General features: G+C 32.7%; 3 protein-coding genes across 3 annotated transcripts; 1 reads left to right on the forward strand and 2 right to left on the reverse strand.

Annotated features, from left to right (window-relative positions):
* Nucleotides 1–15,314: 15,314 nt before the first annotated feature.
* LOC139854599 (uncharacterized) lies at nt 15,315–16,490 on the reverse strand. The gene is made up of 2 exons (XM_071843896.1): nt 16,373–16,490; nt 15,315–15,832 (listed from the first exon to the last, which is right to left on the reverse strand). Exons 1-2 carry the CDS (start codon nt 16,488–16,490, stop codon nt 15,315–15,317), a joined length of 636 nt encoding a protein of 211 aa, XP_071699997.1.
* A 2,465-nt stretch (nt 16,491–18,955) lies between these two features.
* LOC139854600 (ethylene-responsive transcription factor ERF062-like) lies at nt 18,956–19,804 on the forward strand. The gene has a single exon (XM_071843897.1). It carries the CDS (start codon nt 18,956–18,958, stop codon nt 19,802–19,804), a length of 849 nt encoding a protein of 282 aa, XP_071699998.1.
* A 997-nt stretch (nt 19,805–20,801) lies between these two features.
* On the reverse strand, nt 20,802–24,238 carry LOC139853049 (protein PHR1-LIKE 3-like). The gene is made up of 6 exons (XM_071842416.1): nt 24,011–24,238; nt 22,706–22,782; nt 22,314–22,368; nt 21,960–22,038; nt 21,795–21,864; nt 20,802–21,378 (listed from the first exon to the last, which is right to left on the reverse strand). Exons 1-6 carry the CDS (start codon nt 24,207–24,209, stop codon nt 21,022–21,024), a joined length of 837 nt encoding a protein of 278 aa, XP_071698517.1. The 5' UTR covers nt 24,210–24,238; the 3' UTR covers nt 20,802–21,021.
* Between the last annotated feature and the right edge of the window lie 3,561 nt (nt 24,239–27,799).

Consider the following 27,799-nt stretch of genomic DNA (forward strand, 5'->3'; position numbering starts at 1 on the left):
ATATTATCGTTATTATTAAAATCAACATTTTTAGAAGTATCGTTATCATTAATCAAACTAAAAGTATTATCATTATTGTTATTTCTAATATAAGAATTATAATCAATTAGGAGTATTATTATTATTATTATTATTATTATTATTATTATTATTATTATTATTATTATTATTATTATTATTATTATTATTATTATTATTATTATTATGAAAGTAATATAAATTATTATTATTTTCGTAAATATTAGTATTAATATTATTATTTTTTATAAATAATAGGAGTGTTAATATTGACATAAGAAATATTATTATCACGTATATTTTTATGTAAGTACTAAAATCATTATCATGACTATCATTAACAGTAAAATCAATATTATTACAAGTATTATTATTATTATCACTATTATCATTACTATGATTCTTATTATAATTATTATTATTATAAGTAATGTTATTATTAATATTAACATTATAACCAAATAGAACTTTTAATTGCTATATTATTAAGTACATGAAAATATACTATTAAGTAACAATACCTATTAGTATGAATATACTATATTGTCAAATCTATATACATATTCATAGAAAACAAATTAGATATTTTTAATGTATATATATAACTATGTAAATAATAATCATTTTCAAATATATATGCAAATTAAATAAATAATATATAAAATTATAATATATGAAATTGATTAATTACGATTATATGTATTAATGAATATACAAATGATATAGGTTCGTGAATCTGAGGCCAACCCTGCATTGTTCAGAATCATCATATGTATTCTTACCACAGAATACAGTATAGTGAGTTTCATTTGCCTTTTTACCCTTTATATTTTTGGGTTGAGAATACATGCGAAATTTTTATAAATGTTTTACGAAATAGACACAAGTAATCGAAACTACATTATATGGGTGAATGATCGAAGCCGAATATGCCCCTTTTGCTTGGTAACCTAAGAATTAGTAAACTGATCTACTAATTGACGCGAATCCTAAAGATAGATCTATTGGGCCTAATGAACCCCATCCAAAGTACCGGATGCTTTAGTACTTCGATGTTGTTTTTATCATGTCCGAAGGATTTCCCGGAATGATAGGGGATATTCTTATATGCATCTTGTTAATGTCGGTTACCAGGTGTTCACCATATGAATGATTATTTTTGTCTCTATGCATGGGACGTATATTTATGAGAACTGGAAATGAAAATATTGTGGTCTATTAAAATGATGGAAATGATTATTTATGTTAAACTAATGAACTCACCAATATTTTGGTTGACACTTTAAAGCATGTTTATTCTCAGGTACGAAAGAAATCTTCCGCAGTGCATTTGCTCATTCTAGAAATATTACTTAGAGTCATTCATGGCATATTTCAAAAGACGTTTCATTCGAGTCGTTGAGTTCATCAAGATTATTGTTAAGTCAATTATAGTTGGATATATTAGGAAATGGTATGCATGCCGTCAACTTTCGAAGTAATGAAAGTTTGTATTTTAAAAACAAATGCAATGTTTGTAAAATGTATCATATAGATGTCAAGTACCTCGCGATGTAACCAAATGTAATGTATTCGTCCGGATGGATTAGGACGGGTCCTTTTACTGAATGTAAGTAAGAACTAACAAGAGATCATTATTCCTCATATATTATATTTGCAGGAACTATTACAAGTGAAGGTATGTAAGTATGTCATATCTTTTTTAGTTATGTTCACAGTAACATCTAACAAGAGATCGCGTGTTCGTTCTTTCCAATATCTTTTTTGATTAATCCAAACTTAAAATCGTTTGGGTTTCAGGTTGCTTTTAAATTCACCATGAAACGGAATTAACGTGGTTGATTTTTAGTCTACGGTTATGTCATTTACACAGAAACAAATTGCTTACTTGAAATGGTATTGAAATCTTAAATTGTTTATGTTTTTTTGGAAGGAATACAATTATTGAGGTGTTGAAAATCTTAATAAGATTATGATTTCCTGTATTTGTTTTAACTAAGATTTGTATTTGTGTTTGTATGATGAATATGATGTACTGATTGAATGATAAATTTTGTTTGCACCTAAGTGTTTGCTCAAATGCTTGAATGAAAATATAAATCCTGCAAGTATGTCTGAACTCTGAACTAATATCGTGTCAGGTTTAGTTCGAATACCCAAAAATGAAATATGGAATAAGCATTCTTCTGGATGGATTCACAAGGTTGAGGACTCGGGGCAAGGTTGGTTTTCGGGTGAATAGGAATTAACTTTCTAAATGAAACTATATACACAACAACAACAACAACAACAACAACAACAACAACAACAACAACAACAACAACAACAACAACAACAACAACAACAACAACAATACCCAAGTATAGCATGATAGACCATTTTGTGTAATCAAAAAGATAGGGCTGCGGCGGTGTACTAGTGTTTCATGATTTTCAGCTGAAGTTGTATAAAGGTGCTGCTAATCTTTCAATGGGAAATCCACCACATCTTCACGATCAAGTTGCTATTACATAAGATCCACTTAAAATTTTGATCAGGAAGATGATTAAAGCTCAAACGTAACAACAGAGTAGGAGTGTATGTCCTAATTCAATGATGAGGTGGGGACATTCGTAATGCTACGTGGGAGCAAGTTGATGAATTAAATGATAATGATCTATTATCAAATTCGGACTACAATAAATATCCGACGTGGAGTTATCAATATATTTTTTATTAAAAGTCTAAACTTTGTTATACTCAGTCGATTTATAATACTTAATTATATCTACGTTTTTGTTCAATTTCATGCTTTGACTTGATTTGTTTCTTATACAAATTTTTTATCAGTTTCATTAATGTACTCATAAATAATATTATACCTCTAATTTTTATTATCAAAACCCGTAAATTTTGCGGGTCTTAAGCTAGTTTATATATTATATTATATCATATATTATATTATATTTGATGTCATTATCTAGTTGCATATTGGTTAAATGGCTTTTGAGATGTGTTTGGGGCATTCTTTTGCATTGCAATTTAGAGAAGGTTGTTGACATCCATAAACGTCTCTAGTCTAACCATTTTAAAAAACAATTCCTTCTCTCAAAAGATATAACTTTATTAAATGAGAAATATTAAACTTAAATACATACAGTAACATTTGAAAAATTAGAATTGACGGGACGGCCCTGTTGGATTTGGATTAGTACCAATATTTTTCTTCCCCGCTGGCCTATAAAACCTTTTCTGTTTTCCTTTGCTAACGTTAAACCCATCAACCATTTTATTTGCATGGTTAACTCCATCGTTCAATCCTTTTTTTGACTTGACATTCCTGAAGCTGCATTTATCGACAATATTAGTAACGGTTTTAACCGTTGGAACCACAACGCACTATGAAATGTCCCGTTCTTATTGATTAAAAACGTTCCATATTAATTGATTTCGTTGCGAGGTTTTGACCTCTATATGAGATGTTTTTCAAAGACTGCATTCATTTTAAAACAAACCATAACCTTTATTTCATCAATAAAAGTTTAAAAAGCTTTACGTAGATTATCAAATAATGATAATCTAAAATATCATGTTTACACACGACTATTACATAATGGTTTACAATACAAATATGTTACAACGAAATAAGTTTCTTGAATGCAGTTTTTTTTACACAATATCATACAGGCATGGACTCCAAATCTTGTCCTTATTTAAGTATGCGACAGCGGAAGCTCTTAATAATCACCTGAGAATAAACATGCTTAAAACGTCAACAAAAAATGTTGGTGAGTTATAGGTTTAACCTATATATATCAAATCGTAACAATAGACCACAAGATTTCATATTTCAATATACATCCCATACATAGAGATAAAAATCATTCATATGGTGAACACCTGGTAACCGACATTAACAAGATGCATATATAAGAATATCCCCATCATTCCGGGACACCCTTCGGATATGATATAAATTTCGAAGTACTAAAGCATCCGGTACTTTGGATGGGGTTTGTTAGGCCCAATAGATCTATCTTTAGGATTCGCGTCAATTAGGGTGTCTGTTCCCTAATTCTTAGATTACCAGACTTAATAAAAAGGGGCATATTCGATTTTGATAATTCAACCATAGTATGTAGTTTCACGTACTTGTGTCTATTTTGTAAATCATTTATAAAACCTGCATGTATTCTCATCCCAAAAATATTAGATTTTAAAAGTGGGACTATAACTCACTTTCACAGATTTTTACTTCGTCGAGAAGTAAGACTTGGCCACTGGTCGATTCACGAACCTATAATAAATATGTACATATATATCAAAGTATGTTCAAAATATATTTACAACACTTTTAATACATTTTGATGTTTTAAGTTCATTAAGTCAGCTGTCCTCGTTAGTAACCTAGAACTAGTTGTCCAAAGTTAGATGTACAGAAAAAAAATTGATACATATTATCTTGAATCAATCCACGACCCAGTGTATACACGTCTCAGGCTAGATCACAACTCAAAGTATATATATTTTTGGAATCAACCTCAACCCTGTATAGCTAACTCCCACATTACTGCATATAGAGTGTCTATGGTTGTTCCAAATAATATATACACATGGGTCGATATGATATGTCAAAACATTTGCATACGTGTCTATGGTATCCCAAGATTACATAATTTATTAGAATACATGTATAATATAATATAAGTTAGCTAGGATATGATTAATATAGATTTGTTACCAATTTTCACGTTGCTACAACAAGAAAAATTATCCAATCTTGTTTTACCCATAACTTCTTCATTTTAAATCCGTTTTGAGTGAATAAAATTGCTATGGTTTCATATTGAACTCTATTTTATGAATCTAAACAGAAAAAGTATAGGTTTATAGTCAGAAATATAAGTTACAAGTCGTTTTTGTAAAGGTAGTCATTTCAGTCGAAAGAACGACGTCTAGATGACCATTTTAGAAAACATACTTCCACTTTGAGTTTAACCATGATTTTTGGATATAGTTTCATGTTCATAAGAAAAATCATTTTCCCAGAAGAACAACTTTTAAATCAAATTTTATCATAGTTTTTAATTAACTAACCCAAAACAGCCCGCGGTGTTACTACGACGGCGTATGTCCGGTTTTACAGTGTTCTTCGTGTTTCTAGGTTTTAAATCATTAAGTTAGCATATCATATAGATATAGAACATGTGTTTAGTTGATTTTAAAAGTCAAGTTAGAAGGATTAACTTTTGTTTGCGAACAAGTTTAGAATTAACTAAACTATGTTCTAGTGATTACAAGTTTAAACCTTCGAATAAGATAGCTTTATATGTATGAATAGAATGATGTTATTGATGGAATTCAACATAACAACAAATTCATATGTGTATATAATCACAAAACCGATTTCATGAATATTAAGACAAGCGGAAGCATTATGTTATTTATAAACAAGTGTATATGTTAAACCCTTTTAAGTGAATTCCATTATGTGTTATCAAGCCTTGAAAATATACTTACAAACTAAAAGAGGGAATAAGAATTTACCTCCTCAATATAGATTGAGGGCTGAAAATGGACAGCAGAATGTGGATGAAGATGATGCGAAAATGGAGCTTCAAAGCAATGAAACCTCGAGAGATTATACCCCAAACTTATGACCAACACCCTAGCCTTTAGTTAGGATTTAATTAGACACTTAATGTGAGCTTGAAAAACAAACTTGGAACCTCCTTTGATGTATAAAACCTCATGGTTTTGGACAGCAGCAGGATGCTGAAATCAGTTTTTTTTTAAGCTTTGAAACACTAGTTACACTTGAGAGAATAAGTCTTGCTTTGGTCCAAGAGTTCCCCATGCTTATATGGACTTTTTATGTTCTTAAAAGTAACAATAACATGGCATGCATATGAGTCATGGAGACCCAAAATCTGCCACCATATATTATATATAATAATGTCTTTACATATATATAAACTTGATATATATATATAAAACATGCATATATTTTATGTTACTTTCATATTTTATAAACCTTTTATAAAATATAACACAATATAATCATTTAAAACTTATAAACAATTATATATAAATTATCCAAATAATTTATCTCAAGTGATAACATTTTAGAAAACCGATTTTTCTAAAATCCAAGTGTCGCGTATTTACTTAATGATTTAATCGTTAAGCTTGAATACGTTTAGGGTGTCGGTAAGCTTGTTATTGGGTATGACCCGACTTGGATCATAACATATTAGCCACATTAAATTAATATGTCTCTCGGGCATACGAAAAACCTTCAATCTCCCACTTGCACGAGAAACATAAGAAATTAATGCAAGTGATGGATACCACCTAACGACCGTCCATCACCCCCAATATGTTATGACTTTGTGCCATTCAATAACATCATTCTTTTCGAGTTCCCATCTCGAATATGAATAGGTGAATCTTTTCATCATGTCCTTTCGTCCTAGATGTCATGTTAAACCCAAGAGACACAGAATGACCACTCTCTTTTAGATTTAACTTTATCAGGCCTTAGACATCTGACTCTCAACGAATAAGAGGGACAAATTCCATCTTGACTACATACGTCCTAAATATGTACCTTGCATTATGCCTGAGCTCTTCCTTGTGAACTACCATATTTCAGAATAGCGAAGGAAAGAATCAAGGCACGATACTTGGTAAATATCCGAACCCAATATGTATCTCAGGTCAGAGGATACAATGATATTCGCCTTTACTCAAAATTACATGTGATCAACCACAAAGGCTCCATTTAGTAAGTCTTGAGGGCGGGTCTTCCAATATTTGTGTCCCACAAATATCTATGAACCTTGGTTGCAACCTTGCCCCACATTCATCCCGTGAATGTATACCAATCCAAGTTCATAATAGTCTAAACCTCACACTTGTTCCCACAAATGTGATCGACTACAGAATTTAGAATAATTACTTATTCATGGATAATATATGCAAAATAGGAACATAACTCAAAATAAATTTATACCATAATTATATTAATGAGTTTGAACAATTTCATTCCATTACAATACTTAAAACAGATCATGACCAATCACTAGAATATCGAAGCCCTAATGCACAAACATGTCCTGCATGTTTTGATCCATGTAAGAGCTTCGTGAGAGGATCCGCTATATTAAGATCTGTGTGAACTTTGCGAATACATATCTTTCCCTTTTCAACTTCATCCCTTATGTAGTTGAATCTCCGCTCAATGTGACGGGTCTTTTGGTGAGCACGAGGTTCCTTGATTTGAGCAATCGCACCCTCGTTGTCACAAAAGATCTCAAGAGGGTCCTGAATGGAAGGGACTACTCCTAAGTCGTCGATGAATTTCTTCATCCATGCAGCTTCCTGAGCTGCCAATGAGGTGGCAATGTACTCCGACTCTGTAGTGGATAATGCAACAACATCCTGTTTTGAACTCTTCCAAGAGACCGCACCTCCATTTAATGTGAAGACATAACCGGATTGTGATCGAGAATCATCACGATCAGTTTGGAAACTCGCGTCCACGTAAGCTCTTACAGCGAGTTCCTCCTCACCAGACCCATATATTAGAAACATATCCTTAGTCCTCCTAAGGTATTTCAATATACTTTTAACAGCAATCCAATGACTGGTTCCTGGGTTATTCTGGTATCTTCTTGTCAGGCTAAGAGCGCATGACACATCCGGTCTAGTGCATATCATTGCATACATGATTGACCCAATGGCAGACGCATATGGGACTTTCTTCATTTTCTCTTGTTCATCTTTCGTGGTGGGGCACTGAGATGAACTAAGGAGTGTTCCTCTTTGAATAGGTACCAAACCTTTCTTAGAGTTTTCCATCTTGAACCTTTTCAAGATCTTTTCAATGTATGCACTTTGATTCAAACCTATCAATTTCTTGGATCTATCCCTGTAGATCCTAATCCCCAAAATGTATTGTGCTTCTTCAAGATCCTTAATGGAGAAGTAGCTTTTTAGCCAAGTCTTAACACCTTGCATTGTCGGAATATCGTTTCCAAATAACAATATATCATCCACATATAATACAAGTAACATGATAGTGCTCCCACTAGCTTTCTTGTATACACAAGCTTCATCACCATTTTTAATGAAGCCAAACTTCTTGGCTTCCTCATTAAAATGATGATTCCACATTCTAGATGCTTGTTTCAATCCGTAGATTGACTTCTTTAACTTACATACTTTGTTAGGATGTTTCGGATCGACAAAACCTTCAGGCTGAACCATATAGACATCTTCCTCAAGATATCCATTTAGGAAAGCGGTCTTGACATCCATTTGCCATATTTCATAATCATAATGAGCAGCAATGGCAAATAATATCCTAATAGACTTTAGCATTGCCACAGGCGAAAAGGTTTCATCATAGTCAACCCCTTGAGTTTGAGTGAAACCTTTTGCTACAAGTCTAGCTTTATATGTATTTAAGTTTCCATGCATGTCGGTTTTCATCTTGAAAATCCATTTACAATCAACTAACTTGGAGTTAGCAGGTTGTACAATTAGTTCCCAAACTTGGTTGTCATACATGGATTGCATCTCTGCGTTCATGGCTTCCTGCCATTTATCTTTATCAATCCTTGATAAAGCATCTTGGTAGTTTGTTGGTTCGTCCAAATCAACCACATAGCAACTATCCATGAGAAACCCATATCTCTCAGGAGGATTACTAATCCTACCAGATCTGCGAACGTCTTGTATACTTTGATCATGCATTTGATTATTCTCAACATTTTCATGTTGAGTGCTAGTGTTAACCAATTGTGTATCATCTACTTGATCTTGAACCTCTTCAAGATCTATCTTCCTTTCACTATTTCCTTCCAATAGGAATTTAGTTTCAAGGAATTCAGCCTTTCGAGCAACAAATACATTTTGCTCGGTTGGATCATAGAAATAGTATCCCATATCATCCTTGGGATATCCTATGAAGATACACTTCGTGGATCGAGCATTCAACTTATTAGGGACATAACGCTTAGGATAAGCTTCACATCCCCATACCTTTAAGTATGATAGAGATGGAGGTTTTCCAAACCACATCTCATGAGGAGTTCGTTCCACTTTCTTGGTTGGGGCCATATTTAAAATACGAGCCGCGGAGCATAGACAATAACCCTAAAATGATAGAGGTAACGTGCTTCTAGCCATCATAGATCGAACCATATCCATTAGGGTTCGGTTCCTCCTTTCGGAAACCCCATTAAGTTGGGGTGTTCCTGGTGGAGTAAGTTGTGAGATAATCCCACAACTCCTAAGATGATCTTGGAAGGCATCACTTAGGTATTCACCTCCTCTATTGGTACGAAGTACCTTTATTGTCTTGTTGAGTTGATTTTGTACTTCATTTTGATATTCTTTGAATGCTTCAAAGGTTTCGTCCTTGTATCTTAATAAGTAGACATATCCGAAATGACTAAAGTCATCAATGAAAGTAACAAAGTATCTTTCACCATTCCTAGTCATGGGTTTAAAGGGTCCACATACATCCGAATGTATTAATCCCAATAAATCTTTAGCCCTTTCATAGGTCCCTTTGAAAGGTGATTTAGTCATTTTGCCTTGTAAACAAGATTCACATACATCAAACGAGTCCATCTCATTTGATTTCAAAAGTCCATTCTTTTGAAGTGTACGCATTCGATTCTTGTTTATGAGACCAAGGTGACAATGCCATAAGTAGGAATCACTCAAATCCCTTTTGAGTTTCTTGGTGCTAGTATGGTATATTGAGCTACTAGATGATGTATCATTATGAACCAATTCATAAATTCCATTTGAAGGTAAAGCCTTAAAATAGAATACATTATCTAAATAAACGTGGATATCATCATTAACAAAATTAAGATAAAAACCACATTGTTTTAAACGGGAAACTGAAATAATGTTTCGACATAAATCCGGTGCATACAAAACATTGTTCAAAATAAGTTCCAAACCACTTGGAAGCTTTAATACAAAGTCTCCTTGAGCCTTCACTTGCACTTTGGCTCCATTACCCATAAAGAGACTTGATGTTCCCGCTTGCTTGCTACTTCTTTTGAACCCCTGCAAAGAATTGCAAATGTGAGTTCCACATCCAGTGTCTAATACCCATGTATTAGAAGAAGTAATACTAAGCTCTATATATACCATATATATATTACCTGAGGTTTGCCCCGCATCCCTCTTCTCCTTCAACTCCTTAAGGTAGACTGGGCAGTTGCGTTTCCAGTGACCCATTTCACCGCAACCGAAGCACGGTTCTTCCTTGGGGTTTGCTTGTCCGGCAACTTTTTGCTTCTTGTTTTTGGTTGGGGTAACCATCCTCCCCTTTCCCTTGCCTTGATGGGCGGGTCCTTTCCTCTTAGCCGCCTTTGGCTTAGAGGTGTTATTACCTTTGGACCCACCATCATTGATCATTAGCACGGGTGAAGCCCTCTTACCCATGCTAGTTTCTGCCGTCCTAAGCATGCCATGAAGTTCGCCAATGGTCTTGTCCATCCCATTCATATTGTAATTAATTACAAATTGGTCAAACCTCTTTGACAAGGAGTTTAGGATAAGATCCGTGGCTAGCTCATTAGATATGTTGAGATTAAGACGGTTTGCGCGATCAATGAGGCTTTTCATCTTAAGGACATAAGATGAAACGGATTGGGAGTCGTCCATACGACATGCATGAAGCGCTCGAACGGTCTCGAAGCGCTCGACACGTGCTTGTTGAAGGAACATCTCCTTCAATTGCGTGATCATGTCGTATGCAGTATGATGCTCGAAATCCTTTTGGAGTTCGGGTATCATAGTCCCAAGCATTAGGCAGGCGACTTGCACCGAATCGGCGCAATACTTATCCCAATAAGCCATGCCTTCCGTATCATCCTCGTCGGGTTGATCGGGAATGGGGCCTTCCAACACATACGCCTTATCCTCAAGTTTGAGGACAATCCTAAGATTGCGGAACCAATCCATAAAGTTCGTATGGTTGAGTTTGTCTTTCTCGAGGAGAGACCTTAACGATAGGTTGTTCAAGTTAATGGGTGCGTTTTGCATGTTGTTGTTATTGGCGGCCATCTACAAAATTTAACAAAGTTCATTTAAGTATCGATTTTAAATTTAACAAACAATACCCTTTAAATCCAATTGATATATATTAAATTTTAGAATCCAACGGTAAACCAAATTTCGGTTAGGTGACCTTTATCCCGTCATTTGATTTAGCTAGGTAGTCATTATATGACAATTGCAATCCTTTTGCAACTTCTAAATTATGGGATCATGCAATCCTTTTGCATGGCATATTTATCCCATCAACGCCTATTTGTTCCTCATGCTTCGGTGACCCTAAGTTCATGATTCCCAAATCAAGTCGTCCTACTTGTGAAAACATGTAAAATTAACATACAAGTGGTTAGGTGACCTTTATCCCACAAGCATGCGAATTTTACCTTAACCATATTAGTTAGCTCATAACGGTTAGGTGACCTTTATCCCGTTATGAGTTCCCTACTATGTTTAAGTGTCCCACAAAAGGATAGCGTTTAAACTTGTTTGCCTTGTTTTAGTTTTAAAGGGATTTTCGGCTTTCTTTATTCTAGTTTAAGAAAACATATATGCCATACACCAACATGCATTTAGTGTATGGTTTATTTGAAATCCATTTTCAAGTCTAGTAATTTTAGCCAATTACTTGATATAAACCATTTTATATATATGATCCTTATCATGTTCTTAATAACCGTTTATTAATGTCCTTTTAGCCTTTTTTAATTTAACCATTTAAATTGACGTTTTGCATGTCGTTAATAATTTTAACCAATTAAATTGTAGGTGTGCTTGTTGTTAACTTGTGTGATAACTTGTTGTAGTAACATACACAATCCACAATCATAAAGAAATAAAACAACCACGCATGCAAACAAATGTGTTCACAATCAATCCGATTTGGTAGACATTTGTTTAGCCGAAAACAAATGTCACCGGTTAAGGGTTATAACACTAAGTAGGAGATTTCAAAATCTCCCACTTAATATTGCATCCAAATGCATCTTCCAAGTCTTCATCTTGTATCTTCATTTTTACAAAAAATATATCCTAATACATTTTGTCTAAAAATGAAATTACAACCTAATCTATTTTACATACCAAATATAAAATAAATTACATAACCAAATGAATGAATATTACAACCAAATGAATGAATTAATTATTACATACCAAATGAATAATACAAATCATTCAAACACACATGCATTCAATCACAAGGTCTTAGCTATGATTGTGAACAACAACATATGAACAAAATATGAACCAAATGGCAAACCAAAACCATATTTGGAGCCCCAAACAATTCGGCACATAGATTAACCCACCCAAAACCAATAATATTTGCATTCTATTTTCATGCATATACATAAAATGCAAAGTTATGGTGAGTTCAAAAAACCATCTCGAAGTATATTTCAAGACTTCGGCTCTAGATACCATTGATGGAATTCAACATAACAACAAATTCATATGTGTATATAATCACAAAACCGATTTCATGAATATTAAGACAAGCGGAAGCATTATGTTATTTATAAACAAGTGTATATGTTAAACCCTTTTAAGTGAATTCCATTATGTGTTATCAAGCCTTGAAAATATACTTACAAACTAAAAGAGGGAATAAGAATTTACCTCCTCAATATAGATTGAGGGCTGAAAATGGACAGCAGAATGTGGATGAAGATGATGCAAAAATGGAGCTTCAAAGCAATGAAACCTCAAGAGATTATACCCCAAACTTATGACCAACACCCTAGCCTTTAGTTAGGATTTAATTAGACACTTAATGTGAGCTTGAAAAACAAACTTGGAACCTCCTTTGATGTATAAAACCTCACGGTTTTGGACAGCAGCAGGATGCTGAAATCAGTTTTTTTTTAAGCTTTGAAACACTAGTTACACTTAAGAGAATAAGTCTTGCTTTGGTCCAAGAGTTCCCCATGCTTATATGGACTTTTTATGTTCTTAAAAGTAACAATAACATGGCATGCATATGAGTCTTGGAGACCCAAAATCTGCCACCATATATTATATATAATAATGTCTTTACATATATATAAACTTGATATATATATATATATAAAACATGTATATATTTTATGTTACTTTCATATTTTATAAACCTTTTATAAAATATAACACAATATAATCATTTAAAACTTATAAACAATTATATATAAATTATCCAAATAATTTATCTCAAGTGATAACATTTTAGAAAACCGATTTTTCTAAAATCCAAGTGTCGCGTATTTACATAATGATTTAATCGTTAAGCTTGAATACGTTTAGGGTGTCGGTAAGCTTGTTATTGGGTATGACCCGACTTGGATCATAACATATTAGCCACATTAAATTAATATGTCTCTCGGGCATACGGAAAACCTTCAGTTATGAACATCATTACTACCTCAAGTTTTCTGTATAAAGCTACTAGAAATGAGAAAAATGGATCTAGCTTCAAAGGATCCTTGGATGGCTTGAAAGTTCTTGAAGCAGAATCATGACACGAAAACAAGTTCAAGTAAGATTTCCACTCGAAATAAGATTGTTATAGTTATAGAAATTGAATCAAAGTTTGAATATGAGTATTACCTTGTATTAGAAATATATCTTACTGTAAATAATAAAGATTTCTTGAGGTTGGATGATCACTCTATAAGATTGGAAGTAAGCTAGCAAACTTGGAAGTATTCTTGATTTTATGAAACTAGAACTTGTAGAATTTATGAAGAACACTTAGAACTTGAAGATAGAACTTGAGAGAGATTAATTAGATGAAGAAAATTGAAGAATGAAAGTGTTTGTAGGTGTTTTTGGTCGTTGGTGTATGGATTAGATATAAAGGATATGTAATTTTATTTTCATGTAAATAAGTCATGAATGATTACTCATATTTTTGTAATTTTATGAGATATTTCATGCTAGTTGTCAAATGATGGTTCCCACATGTGTTAGGTGACTCACATGGGCTGCTAATAGCTGATCATTGGAGTGTATATACCAATAGTACATGCATCTAAAAGCTGTGTATTGTACGAGTACGAATACGGGTGCATACGAGTAGAATTGTTGATGAAACTAAACGAGGATGTAATTGTAAGCATTTTTGTTAAGTAGAAGTATTTTGATAAGTGTCTTGAAATCTTTCAAAAGTGTATGAATACATATTAAAACACTACATGTATATACATTTTAACTGAGTCGTTAAGTCATCGTTAGTCGTTACATGTAAGTGTTGTTTTGAAACCTTTAGGTTAACGATCTTGTTAAATGTTGTTAACCCAATGTTTATAATATCAAATGAGATTTTAAATTATTATATTATCATGATATTATGATATACGAATATCTCTTAATATGATATATATACATTAAATGTCGTTACAACGATAATTGTTACATATATGTCTCGTTTCAAAATCATTAAGTTAGTAGTCTTGTTTTTACATATGTAGTTCATTATTAATATACCTAATGATATGTTTACTTATCATAATATCATGTTAACTATATATATATATATATATATAACCATATATATGTCATCATATAGTTTTTACAACTTTTAACGTTCGTGAATCACCGGTCAACTTGGGTGGTCAATTGTCTATATGAAACCTATTTCAATTAATCAAGTCTTAACAAGTTTGATTGCTTAACATGTTGGAAACACTTAATCATGTAAATAATAATTTCATTTAATATATATATAAACATGGAAAAGTTCGGGTCACTACACACTACGGGCATTATATATCTCTATGCCCAAACAATTTGCACACGGTACAACGAGGCGGCTCCCATTTGTATCCGTTTGTAACCGTATCCATCGTACCGTTTCCCCATCTATCCCAGGGGATGTAACTTTCATGGTTGTATTATCTATCCACCTCCTGAATTTGAATTCGATTTTCGGTTCGATTTTAACTTTAAATTCGGTTTTCGATTCGGTTCGGTTTTCAGTTTTGCCCAAAAAAAATTCTAAACCTAATACACCGAACCGAATAAACCGAACCGATGAACACCCCTAGGGGCATACGCAATGTGTTGATCGATTGTGAAGTAGGTGAAAAAAGTTGTAGGTCAATAATATTAGTAAGCTTTTTGGTGATAAAAACACCACTTGAATCAAGTGACCATGTCCAAGTATCTCTTCGATCAGTTAAGGAGATATTATCCAACAAATTAGATAATTCATCAAGGTCACCAAGTGCGCGGCCTCTCAAAGGCCTCGACCAGTATCACTTGAATCGGTCACCATCAGAATTATTGAAAATCTCCTTAACCGTGATATCTTTTGCTTCTGCCAATAAGTATAGTCTTTTGAACTTGTCTTTTAATCGAATATCTCCGCACCATATATCATTCCGGAATTGAATTGAATCACCATTCCCCACAGAACGTGCAAAATAGTTAGAAAAATTCACACCTAGGCCGTCAATTTCTACTGTTGTTCTGACAATGATATTCCACGTGGAGTTGCAGCTGTTGTGCCTGCGATTAGACAAGGAGATACCCCCTTCCCGACCATATAAGCTAGTAATAACCTTAACCCAAAGAGCGTATGTTTCCGTTTTAAAGCGCCATGCCCATTTTCCAAGTAATACGAGGTTTTTAGCAATTAAAGAGCCAATATTTAATCCACCACAATCATAAGGTAAAATCGCTTGGTTCCATTTAATCAAATATAGTTTTTTACCCGATCCGAAACCTCCCAAAAAAAATGAATGACGAAGAGCTTCGATTGTTTTGATAATACCTGCAGGAGCTCGATATAAAGAAAAGTAGTACAAAGGAATGCTAGTGAATACCGATTTGATAAGAGTTAGTCTTCCTTCGAACGAGAGTGATTTCGCCTTCTAATCTGAGAGTCTTTTCTTTATTTTATCAATAATCGGTTGCCAAAAACATGTTTTCTTTGACCTAGGCCCAATGGGTAAACCCGAATAAGTGAATGAAAACATGTTTTCTTTGCAACCACATTTGAGAGTCGTATGTTCAAGCTCCCTTTGTGAGATACCTACACCAAATATGTTGCTTTTGTGGAAATTAATTTTTAACCCAGATAGCTCTTCAAAACACTTAAGCAATTTCATGGTATTGGATATGTTTTTCCAACTCCATTCTCCGAACAATATGGTGTCATCGGCAGATTGCAAGTGTGAAATCGAAACTTTATCGTTGCCAACATCAATTCCTTTGATCTTACCTTATGCTAGTGCATGTTTGATTAAAATATTCAAGCCCTCTGCTGCGATTATAAAAAGAAAGGGAGAGATAGGATCCCCTCAACGTACACCTCTCGACGGGTTAAATTCGTTTGTTGGTGAACCATTTACAAGAGCCGATATAGAAGCAGAACATAAACAAGCCTTAATCCATTTAATCCATTTGTCCCCGAAGCCCATGCACCTCATTGTTTCTAACAGAAAATTTCAGTCGATACAATCAAATGCCTTCTCGAAATCTACTTTAAAAATATAACCCTTCTTTTTTCGATTTTTAAGTTCATCAATAATTTCAATTGCGATGAGCACGCTATCAAGAATATATCTTCCTTTCAAAAAGCCACTTTGTTCAATACCGATAACCTTGTGAATCACTTTCTCAAGACGAATCGATAATATTTTAGTTAGAATCTTATGATAGCTTCCAATGAGGGTGATGGGCCTATATTCGCTAAGTGCCACCCGGTTAGATTTATTAGGAATTAGTGTAATAAACGAAGCATTACACCCTCGAGATATCTCAAAACCAATCTAAGGCCATCTTTAAGTCCTCTTTTATGAGCCAGAAATATTTTTTGTAGAATTTGATGTTGAAACCGTCAGGCCCCGAAGCCTTTGTGCTACCACAACTTTGAATGGCGTGCCAAATACATCTATTATAGATGTGAACGTGTCTTTAACTATAATGTTCTTGATATAAAACATTCATTTGCATCCTTAATTTTGCTTGAAAATCAGGGGCTAAATCTCAGCATTTGAATTAATATAATCAATGGCTAGGATTAAAAAATGATTAAAAACGCGAGACCATCACATGTGATTGTCATTACAATCACATGTGATTGTAAGATCCAATCAAATGTAATTATAAGATCTCAAACAAAATTAAGAATTTAAAATGAATATTACTCTACACAATTTTCATTTATATTCGCTTTTTTACATTTATTTATTAATTAATTGATATCATGAGCAATGACTTGCAAAACTTTAGTAAAATATTTGTTTTATGTAGATATATAATGTATGGAGAAAAAGATGAGAAAGAGGGAAACAATTTACTACACCTAATTGTTAAAATTAATACGAGTGTAACTTTGATATATACGCGTCCTAAAAAATTTACTACACCTAATTGTTATACGGAGTATTTAATAATTGTATAACTTTGATATATACGTCTTAGAAAAGTTTGCTCCTAACATGTATGCGAGTGACATATGATAGTAAAGGTGATTAAATCTTTTCTACATAATGTTAAATCTTCTATCCCTCTACTATATATATATATATATATATATATATATATATATATATATATATATATATATATATATATATATATATATATATAGTAGAGGGATCAAATGAGAACCATTTTTTTTTGGGTAAGCAAGCAAACCATCCTTTGAACGAACACATTGGCTCCCCATAGAAGAAATGAGAACCAATTTTGCATTGAGAACTCTGAGAACTCACAAATTCGAGCAAAAATTGGGACAATTCGAACGGAACAGAAGTAATTCGAACAAAAAAGAAGTAATACGAACCAATTTTAGTTCTACAATTTTGTAGAACCGAACCAAAATTTTGTAGAATCAAAAAATATTTCAAGCGGCCGAACAAAAATGCCAAAATTCGAATTAATTTTCGTTCTACAATTTTGTAGAACTGAACCAAATTTTGTAGAACCAAACAGAATTGTAGAACATGTGATTTTCATGCATCTAAACTTTTTGTTCGACTAACCACAAATTGTTAGCCTGCCAAATTTTTTTGTTCGATTTAGGGTTCTTATATTCTCACTCTTAGTGAGTTCTCAGGGGTATATATATATATATATATATATATATATATATATATATATATATATATATATATATATATATATATATATATATATATATATATTATGCAATAGTTAATGAAGTCGCAATCACAAAATATAATATATATGCTACCCTGTGAAAACGAAAGCTAACCTTAAAAAGGGTTTGTCAAATTAATTAATATACGTGTCCACTCTGTAATACAATGTGTTTAAAATGATTAAATTTTTTGAAACAAAATACTTTTTTCCTTGTCTTTCATCTCAACAATATAAACAACCCTTATTATTATTCTTGTAATTAAAGTATTAATTAATCAATTACTCCGTACAATATATAGACACACTATATCTTTAAACAATCCATACTAATTGTTTTTCAGACAAATTATATATACTCATTATGAAATAAAACATATATAATCACTATGACCGGTTTTCATCAAATTGTCATAAGTTTACGCCTTCAAATTCTAGCTATCGTTTTATTTTCTGCCGAGCTATCGATCATGCTATTCGTAGATGCAGTTTTAATAGTTTTCAATTGTTTATCGGTGATTAATTAAGTGTTTAGTTTAACGTTATTGTTTATCTTTTAAACCTTTGGATCTATTATATTCAAATTTCTATTTTTAGTTACGAATAAATAAATTAAAAATAAATAAATAACAGATGCATCAATGTTGTTTAGGTCATATAAATATAGTTAATCAGAACCTCCCAGCTATAGTAGTTGGTTTGCTAACTTTTGGTAATCAACTTATATATAAACCTTTAAGTCCTCTCATTTTTGCACCATTTGAACCTCCCATTATTTCAAATTCTCATGGACAATCATGAACTTCTTCCTGAATTTTCTTCTTATCTTTGTCAACTGGGAACAGAGTCACAATCTTGTTTCGACTCCAACGTTTCAATTGATCAAGACAAGCTTGTGGGTCATGGTCATGTCAGTAGCACTGACCGCAATTTTTTGAAAGAGCAGTTCTGGACACAGCCTTCTGAACCGTCTTTGTGTTCGTTCAGTAATACTCTGAATGAACCCAAATTGGCAGCCAATCTGCCGCTACTGGCAGATTGGCTGAAGATCGGTCAAAACCCAACAAATGTCATCGGTAATCATTACTGGTTGAGTTCTGACAGAGCTCAACCAATGAAATACCGCGGTCGACGAGTTCTAAATATGACATTTCAAAATAGTATTTGTTCGCCAAGGAAGCTATATAGAGGAGTAAGACAAAGGCATTGGGGAAAATGGGTAGCCGAGATTAGGTTACCAAGAAACAGAACACGTGTATGGCTTGGTACATTTGATACAGCCGAAGAAGCCGCATTTGCTTACGATACAGCTGCTTATATACTAAGAGGAGATAGTGCACATTTAAACTTTCCAAATTTAAAGAACAAACTCAAAACTAGTTCTATAAATGGGAACACTGCAGCTTTATTACAAGCAAAGTTGCAAGCCATCTCTAAAAAGGAGTTAAGCACAAAAGCAGCTGATGTATTGGCACCATCGTTGTTGGGTCCCGGTTTATCCGAAAACTCGACAATAGGCGGTGGATCTGAAGTGAAGGCGGTGGTGATACCGGATGGGGATGGGATTCAGCTTAGTAGAATGCCATCTTTGGATATGGACATAATTTGGGATGCTCTTCTTGTGACTAAATCATGATTTATATTTTTAATTGATGTTTTTTATCTTTATAGTTGAAAGCATATATTAATGTATGTATATATGAATGGATGAGTATATTTGACTATACTTTTATTTAAGTTGCAAAGTAGCCTTCATCATGTCCTTCTTGTTTAGCTTTCCATCACCATTTATTTTTATCAAGGACAAGTAAGCTTCGATTATGGTATCGAATGTTGTTTTGAGCTGCAACAGCTTTTTTTTTAGTATATGTAATCAGTGTCAAATATATTGCGAAATTTGTATTATTTCATTATCAATGTAGCTTTTGTAATAAGTTGTTTTAAAAGGTCCTGTCAATGATAAAAGCAATTTGGGCAACGTTCGACCCATTTTCCTATTAGATGATGATTGTGTAGTTTAGCACAATTACTCATTTTAAATAAGAAATAATGTGATTTGACCCGATAACAAACTAGGTCAAACTTGTAACCTTTAATAATCACCAACCAATATGTTAATAAAGAAAATGATAGTTAATTGTTGGTGCAAACCCATGTCCATCATCAACAACTGCATATAAGGTCGGCTACTACCTCTATTACTGATTAATCTTATTTTTCTGACATGGTTCTCATATAAGTCCACACATCACCAACACTGGTTTCAAGGATTTATAAGTGATAAGAGGTCATAAGATACAATTGTAATAATTGAAAATTCAAAACATATAATAGAAACTTCTAAAACTGGTGCCATGGGTTTATAAGTGATATAAGTGAGAGTGGTAACTGAATTACCATTTTGAAAGATAATTTTTTTTTTTTTTTTTTTTCAAAAAATAAAAAATTTGAACACATTTTCTGTCTTTCAAACTTTCTATGAAAATTATGTACAAAACACCTCAAAAATGGGTTCCCTTTTCTTTATAACTTGAAGATTGAAGATGGAAGGCTCATTAACAGGCAAATACTAACAATTGCCTCAACCAATAACATTTAAAAAAAAAAAAAAAAGTTTCAATTTACTTCTACACATTACTGTACATTTTATTGAAATGTTCATACCAACTAACACCTTAAATTTGAATAAAAGATAACTTGTTTGTTGTTCTGCAATTCACAATTCACAACAATAAAGTTACAATTGGTTGAGAAAGCGTTCAATGATCACAAATCGACCATCGAACCAAAACATAACCTAACACGAAATTCAAAAAATCAACCAGAAGAATCCATTTCTGAGATGGTAATCTGTCATCGAGATATCCAGACATCATCTGTATGGCTTGATTGACCGTTACTAAACATAGCCCGTTGTCTCTTCTTAAACATCCCTTGTGAACTTAATCCCGCAGGTGAAACTGGGCTCTCGTTTGATGTCAAACAGCTGTTTCCGTTATCAACATAAGCTGCAACGTCTGGAAATGAAGGAATGACAGATGGCGGACAATCATTGGCTACCTTGATTGCAAGCTCTGACAGCTCATCTCTGGCGGCCTCTAGCCCGGCGGTTGCAACTGCTTGATCGTTTAAGGCTTTACACGCTTTTTCCAAAATTGATTGAAGATACTTGCCTTGCGATTCTATTCGAAGCTGGAGCCGACGTTGAACCTGAAAATTGTCAGGGTGTAAGACGACATCTTTTTTAAGTGGATAACACAAAATCTTGAGATAAAGACCCATTTAAGATTGACACAACCAAAACAAACCTGCCTATGAGTAAATGGGTTGAAATAGCTACCAAATTACAAGGTTGCAAAATTCGCTACTCCGAGAGTACTCGGTAACTCAGAAAATACTCGGATGTTGACCAAGTTTGACCTTGACCGATTTTGACGAGTAATCCCGAGTTTTAGCCAAGTTTTGACCGGTAAACCGAGTAATCCCGAGATTTGACCTTTTTGACCAAATTTGACTAAGTTTGACCAGTTTGATCAAGTTGCAAAAACGGGGTACTTGCCGAGTGATTCCGTTTTCGGCAACACTGCCATATCAATAAACTGAAAAAGTCACATTAACGAACCAACCTCTAGCTGCTCATGCAATCGACGTTGGACTTCCATTTGCACTCTCAAAGCTTCTGTAACCTGGAAGCCACTGTGTTTTAAAAAAAAAAAAAAAAATTTAAAAGGGCGAGTACATGCAATCGTACAAGCGCAGGCAGACGTTTGAAAACCTAGAATAAAACGTACTCGTTTGAATCTTGTGGCATCATTCTTGTCGATGATGTTGTGGATGAGCCTGTGTCCTGGCTCTCAGCAATGCAAGATGCTACAAAACCAAGCATGTACAAAGTGAATAAAAATAAAAGATTGTAACTAAAAGAACAAGTTTACAAATCGTCAATGCAAAACAGGTAGAGGTGGCAATATAAACCCATTCAAAAAAGTTGATCTGGAAACAGGTCAAAGATCACCCAAAGTATTTCTAAAACATCGAACCTCCAAATAAACATAAAAACAATAATTTAACATATCATAATCATATTTAAAAATTTGGTCCATTGGAGAAGTTTGCAAATGGTAAACATTTGGTGAGTTCATTACCATCTTTAGAATTCTCTGTAAACTCTTTGCAAGATTGCTTTCCCAGACGATATTTCTACAAGAGCATACGCAATATATGAGTTACAAACGAAATTTATTCATATTAGGCTCATAAGGTAAAAAAGGATCTTTTCATGAAATAAACACCGTCAAAATGAAATAAAATAGCAATCCGAAATTTTAATTCATATCTAATTTAGCAACTGGAATACAAAAAATGTTCCCAAAACATCAAACTTCCGAAAACCATAATATAGATTCTTAAGCACATCATCGTTTTGTAAGTTTTGTCGCCATGTTACCCAAACCAATCAATATTTGAACAAACTCTAGTTTTACTAACAACTTTAAATTAGATTAAACATTAGATGAAAATTGTGAAAACTACATACCTGTAGATGCGACTTCAAATGATAAAGGGTGAGACCTTTTACCCCCATTGTCCTCATAATCGTCTTTGGAGTTGCTTCTGGAATAGCATAAGAAATTTCGTTAATATCAGTTATTTATGGTTGCTGCAACGTAAGGATTCATTGGCTACATGATATTTACATCTAGATTCAATTTAGTACAATATTACATTTAATTATAAATACTAGTATATCTATATACATTCTCAGACACGATATATAATTGCGCCTCCCAATAATATCATCAAATACGAAATTGCAATTATAGTACCAAACTAAAATAGCGTTAACAAGAAAATATGTAGTGAAGGGTGTATTCAAATCATCACTAGTTAGCAAGAAGCACAGTGAAACCGCAATTTCAAAAACTTATTATGGAGTGCTTGGATATATATGTTTAACACAACTGTTTTTAACTACAATCAGTTTGAATTCAAATCAAAATTATGTACATCCAAACACCATCTTAATACAAACAATTGATACTAAAAGAATAAAAGAATCTTTCTCCTCATACAGTGACAAACTGCATAAAATTTTAAGAATTCGTCCACGATAATGACCGCACTGCATTAACCAGATAAGAATCAAACAGAAGTTGTTCTAATTTATCACTTCCCCAAGACAAACTATAAAAATACAACTCTTGAGATATTTCAACAATTATTAAAAAAAAAAAAATCGAAAGGCTCGGAAGATTAACTCTAAAAATCACATGTAAAATCACCTCAACAAAAAAATCTAAATTTAACTAATTTTGTTCCCTATAAATCACATGTTAACAAAAAAATAAAGTTACATAATACGGAGTACTTTTTTGTATGAATAACTGAATAAGGATTCTAAGTTCACCATCAAATTTTAAATTATTATCAAGTATAAAAAAAAAAAAAAACAAAAAAAAAAACAAAAAAAAAAACAAAAAACAAAAAAACTTTAGGGGCCATTAAACACCAAACAAACCCTAGAAATGCAACTACATGATTATACTTCACATCAAGAAATCACACAATAATAAATTTAAATAAATAAAAATTAGCATGTTGGCACCAACTTAAAAACTTTAGAAGCCATCAAGCATCAAACCTTCCCAATTAATTTAATATTGCTTCATGATTATAACTCATAGCAAGAAAATTACACACATAAAAAATGTAAAAAAAATAAAATAAAAAACTACTGTAGCAAGTAGGTCTCAATTTAAAAACATTAGGAGCAATTAATGATTATAAGTACTTCTGCAAAAAAAAAAAAAAAAAAAAAAAAAAAAAAGGAGTAATTAATTACTGTCAGGTCCACCAAGTTGAGTAACGGCATCAACAAATCTTTCATGGAGCTCCGCCGTCCATCGGAGCCGGGGCTTCGGATCCGTGGTCAAAACCAAACACGGATCACCCACAAAGTTAGTAGAACCATCTCCTCCTAACTGACCCGAATACTCACTTCCTTCTAATGAAATGGAGTGATGATGAATCCCAGAATACATTTTGCACCACTACCACTAAATAAATTTAAAAAAAGGTTTGATTTTTGTTAATGGGTTTTATAATAATTATAGATATAGATACAAAAGATGAAAAATGTGTGAAATTTACAGGGAAAGACAGAGATGTCGTCTTCTTCAGTTGTCTTGGTCTGTCACATTTGTTTACTCTTATTTTTTATTTTTTGTTTTTTTTAGTTATTTTAGTGAAGAAGACTATTCGTGGTCTCATGGAGAACATGGTATGAGGAGTCCTATCACTCTCCCTACCCCTATAATAGAATAATAAATAAATAAATATAAATACATTAATATATATAAATTAAATTAAAATATCAAAATATAAAAATTTACTTTATTTATTTATTTTATGTTTTCGCATTTGCAGACGTTTTGACTGCAGAATGTTTATTTTTTGAGAATATAAATAAATAATGTCTTATAATGTCTGCAAACTCGTAGACTTAGACTAGAAATATGATTCTAAGTGTTGTATAAATTATTTTACGGATATAAAAACAAACAGTCTTCACTATTAAGTATACGGAATTTTACGTTACTTCTTTGAAGACATGATCCGCAGATCTTTAGAAAAAAAACTTTCGAAAAAAAGCAGCACCAAAATGTCTTTGAGAAATATTTTGTGAAAAAAATAGTACAATTAGTTTATTAGTGGAAGGTATTTCTATAATGTGAGTGTTTATTTCAATTCAAGAAACAAAATATACATGCCTTAATTTTTATAAGAACGTTTAAATATAAATATAAATATAATAAAGATATAAATAAATAAATATAAATATATACAAATGTTACAAAGATATAAATAAAAATAATGTAACAAAATAAAATAAAATTCAACTTTTCTTTTGCGAAATGCAAAAAAATTAAATTAAAGTCATTTAAAGATCAATTGAGTTACAACGTAATAGGTACTATGTATTCTGTTAAAATAGACTTTTTTGCTCCGTTGTTCCTTCAATTATACACGAAACTGCAACCTGAGTCCCTCAAGTTTTTTTTTTTGGATTTTCGAGTTCTTAAAATTGCAAAATTTTGCAATCCGAGTTCCTCCGTCTAACTTCCGTCTAAATTGGCCGTTAACCTTTGACATGTGCCATGCATGTGAGGGTAAAATCATCTTTTTACTCTTTTCTTTGACTTTTTTGCTTCGTTGGTCCTTCGTTTATACACAAAATTGCAATCCGAGTCCCTCAACTTTTTACTTCGAATTTTTCTCTTTTTTATCTTTAATTGAATTGCCATATACAATCCTTATCATCTAATTTAGGCAAATTACCCCGTTCGTCGAAAAACGTTAACCCTAATTGTATCAATTTCAACATATCGACGTTATCTTTTAATGTCTGGTAATGATAATCATTACTATTTTTAAAATTGCCAACAGCCTGGAAATTCAGTATCCATTGCTATATACGGAAATTCATCAACAATACCTCGAATTAATTCGAATTCTTCTTCTAGATTATCATTCCACACCTCACGAATCTGAATCGAATCCACTTTTGATAGAATCGACATAATAATTTATCGATTCAGATCTGAAATTGAGCAAAATTAACATCAACATTGATCAATCAAACATAAAATTAAAGCAATTGGATGATGAATTTATAAAAATCTTACCGGAAATCGAACGTCGTTGTATAAATTTGGTGTAATTAGGGACGAGAGATAGACGGTGGTCGTAACTGAGAAAAATTAGGGTTCCGGTGAAAGGAGCTTTAAAGCTTTTCTCTATCTACCTTCCTTCTTCCTGTTTAACTGCAATTAACAGAAAGAGAGAAAGAGAAAAGACAACAAAGCACCTGTAATTACAGACAGACTGAAATGGAAATGGAGATATAGATTTATTTTTAAAATTTAAATTTATTTTATAAAAGGAAAAATAGAGTGAAAAAAATACGCCTAGTTACCTTTTTTTTATCTTTAATTCGAAGTAAAAAGTTGAGGGACTCGGATTGCAATTTTGTGTATAAACAAAGGACCAACGAAGCAAAAAAGTCAAAGGAAAGAGTAGAAAGACGATTTTACCCTCACATGCATGGCACATGTCAAAGGTTAACGGCCAATTTAGACGGAAGTTAGACGTAGGGACTCGGATTGCAAAATTTTGCAATTTTAAGGACTCGAAAATTCAAAAAAAAAACTTGAGGGACTCGGATTGCAATTTCGTGTATAATTGAAGGACCAACGGAGCAAAAAAGTCGTTAAAATAAATATAACGATCTAATTGCATTATCTGAAGCGGAACTACCAGAAAACTTGTATGGATCGAAGAATTGTGTTTGTTTAATAATATTCAGTTTGTGGAATTCAAGAAACAAAGATGTCAAAACTCGAATTTCATCATCTCAAGACTCTTTGGGGTAATTACTCTTTTGAGTATGCAATTTCTCTTTCTAGAGGTTTTTCTGGTGGCTTAATCTCCATATGGGATCCAAATAGTTTCGAAAAAATTGATTTGTGGTGTCATGCTAATTACATAATTGTGAAAGGGAAATGGACCACTTTAGGGATTGAGTGCTTTATGGTTAATGTGTATGCTCCCCAAAATACGAGTGATAAGTCTAATGTTTGGAAAAGATTGAATAAGTTTATGTCTTCTAATCCAGGATGTTATATTTTGTTTGGCGATTTTAATTCGATTCGTCACGAAGGAGAAAGGTTTGGTTCGGAATTTAACCATCATGATGCGGCTGTTTTTAATAGTTTCATCGAAACGCTTTGTTAATTGATCTTCCTTTATGTGGGAGAAATTTCACTTGGATGAACAAGTTTGTCATCAAGATGTCTCGATTAGATCGTATTCTTGTTAATCAAAATGTTGTTGATGTTGTTCTTAATTTGAAGTGTGAAAATATACAGATCAAGCACCACAATCAACCACAGCTTCCAATAATAATTAGATCCACAATTACACAAACAAAATTGTTCACAATCGATGAACAATAAATCAAAAGAATAGATGAAATACAAGATCAACTAGATCAATTTGATATTGAATATAGGAATACAAAAAAATTATGAGAGAAAACTTGAGAGAACTTCAAAATCAATCTTGATAGAATGTGTGTTATGATTCCAGAACCCTAAAATCAACCTTTTAACCTCCAGACCACATAAGTCGGCTACCAAATGTTTTGAGGGATATAATTTACATTTTAAACCCTCAACTTCTAAACTTAAACTCTTTAGCTAACCACTTTTAAAACAGCAACTGCAGTCCTTAACTTCAATAGATCTTTCAAAGCAAGTCCAAAAATAGACAGCAGCAATCTACTCAGCTAAACCTACACAAACCAGAATAAGTTAGATGATTAAAACAATCAAGATTCTATTTTACTTACCTGATTTAACATGCCCCCAGAATCTTGACTTGTGAAAGCATCCTCGAGTTGAAGATTATCACAGAACTCTTTATGTTGACAAGATGTCAAACCCTTATTAAACAAATCTGCAATGTTTAAAACTGAAGCAACTTTGACAATATTAAGAACACCACTGTTAGCTTTTTACCTTACAATATGCTAATCAATATCAAAATGTTTTGTTCTCTCATGATGAACAGG

The sequence above is a fragment of the Rutidosis leptorrhynchoides genome, chromosome 6 (genome assembly GCF_046630445.1).
Source record: "Rutidosis leptorrhynchoides isolate AG116_Rl617_1_P2 chromosome 6, CSIRO_AGI_Rlap_v1, whole genome shotgun sequence".
In the NCBI taxonomy this organism is placed as follows: Eukaryota; Viridiplantae; Streptophyta; class Magnoliopsida; order Asterales; family Asteraceae; genus Rutidosis; species Rutidosis leptorrhynchoides.

Excerpts from the sequence above, each read along its gene's own strand:
- LOC139853049 (XM_071842416.1), bottom strand. The coding sequence starts at position 24,209 with ATGTATTCTGGGATTCATCATCACTCCATTTCATTAGAAGGAAGTGAG. Across the intron at positions 22,039-22,313 it reads TACAGAGAATTCTAAAGATG|CATCTTGCATTGCTGAGAGC; the intron begins GTAATGAACTCA and ends TTGGTTTTGTAG. Across the intron at positions 21,865-21,959 it reads ATGCCACAAGATTCAAACGA|TGGCTTCCAGGTTACAGAAG; the intron begins GTACGTTTTATT and ends TTTAAAACACAG.
- LOC139854599 (XM_071843896.1), bottom strand. The coding sequence starts at position 16,490 with ATGAGGTGCATGGGCTTCGGGGACAAATGGATTAAATGGATTAAGGCT. Across the intron at positions 15,833-16,372 it reads CGAATTTAACCCGTCGAGAG|GTATTATCAAAACAATCGAA; the intron begins GTGTACGTTGAG and ends GAGCTCCTGCAG.
- LOC139854600 (XM_071843897.1), top strand. The coding sequence starts at position 18,956 with ATGGACAATCATGAACTTCTTCCTGAATTTTCTTCTTATCTTTGTCAA.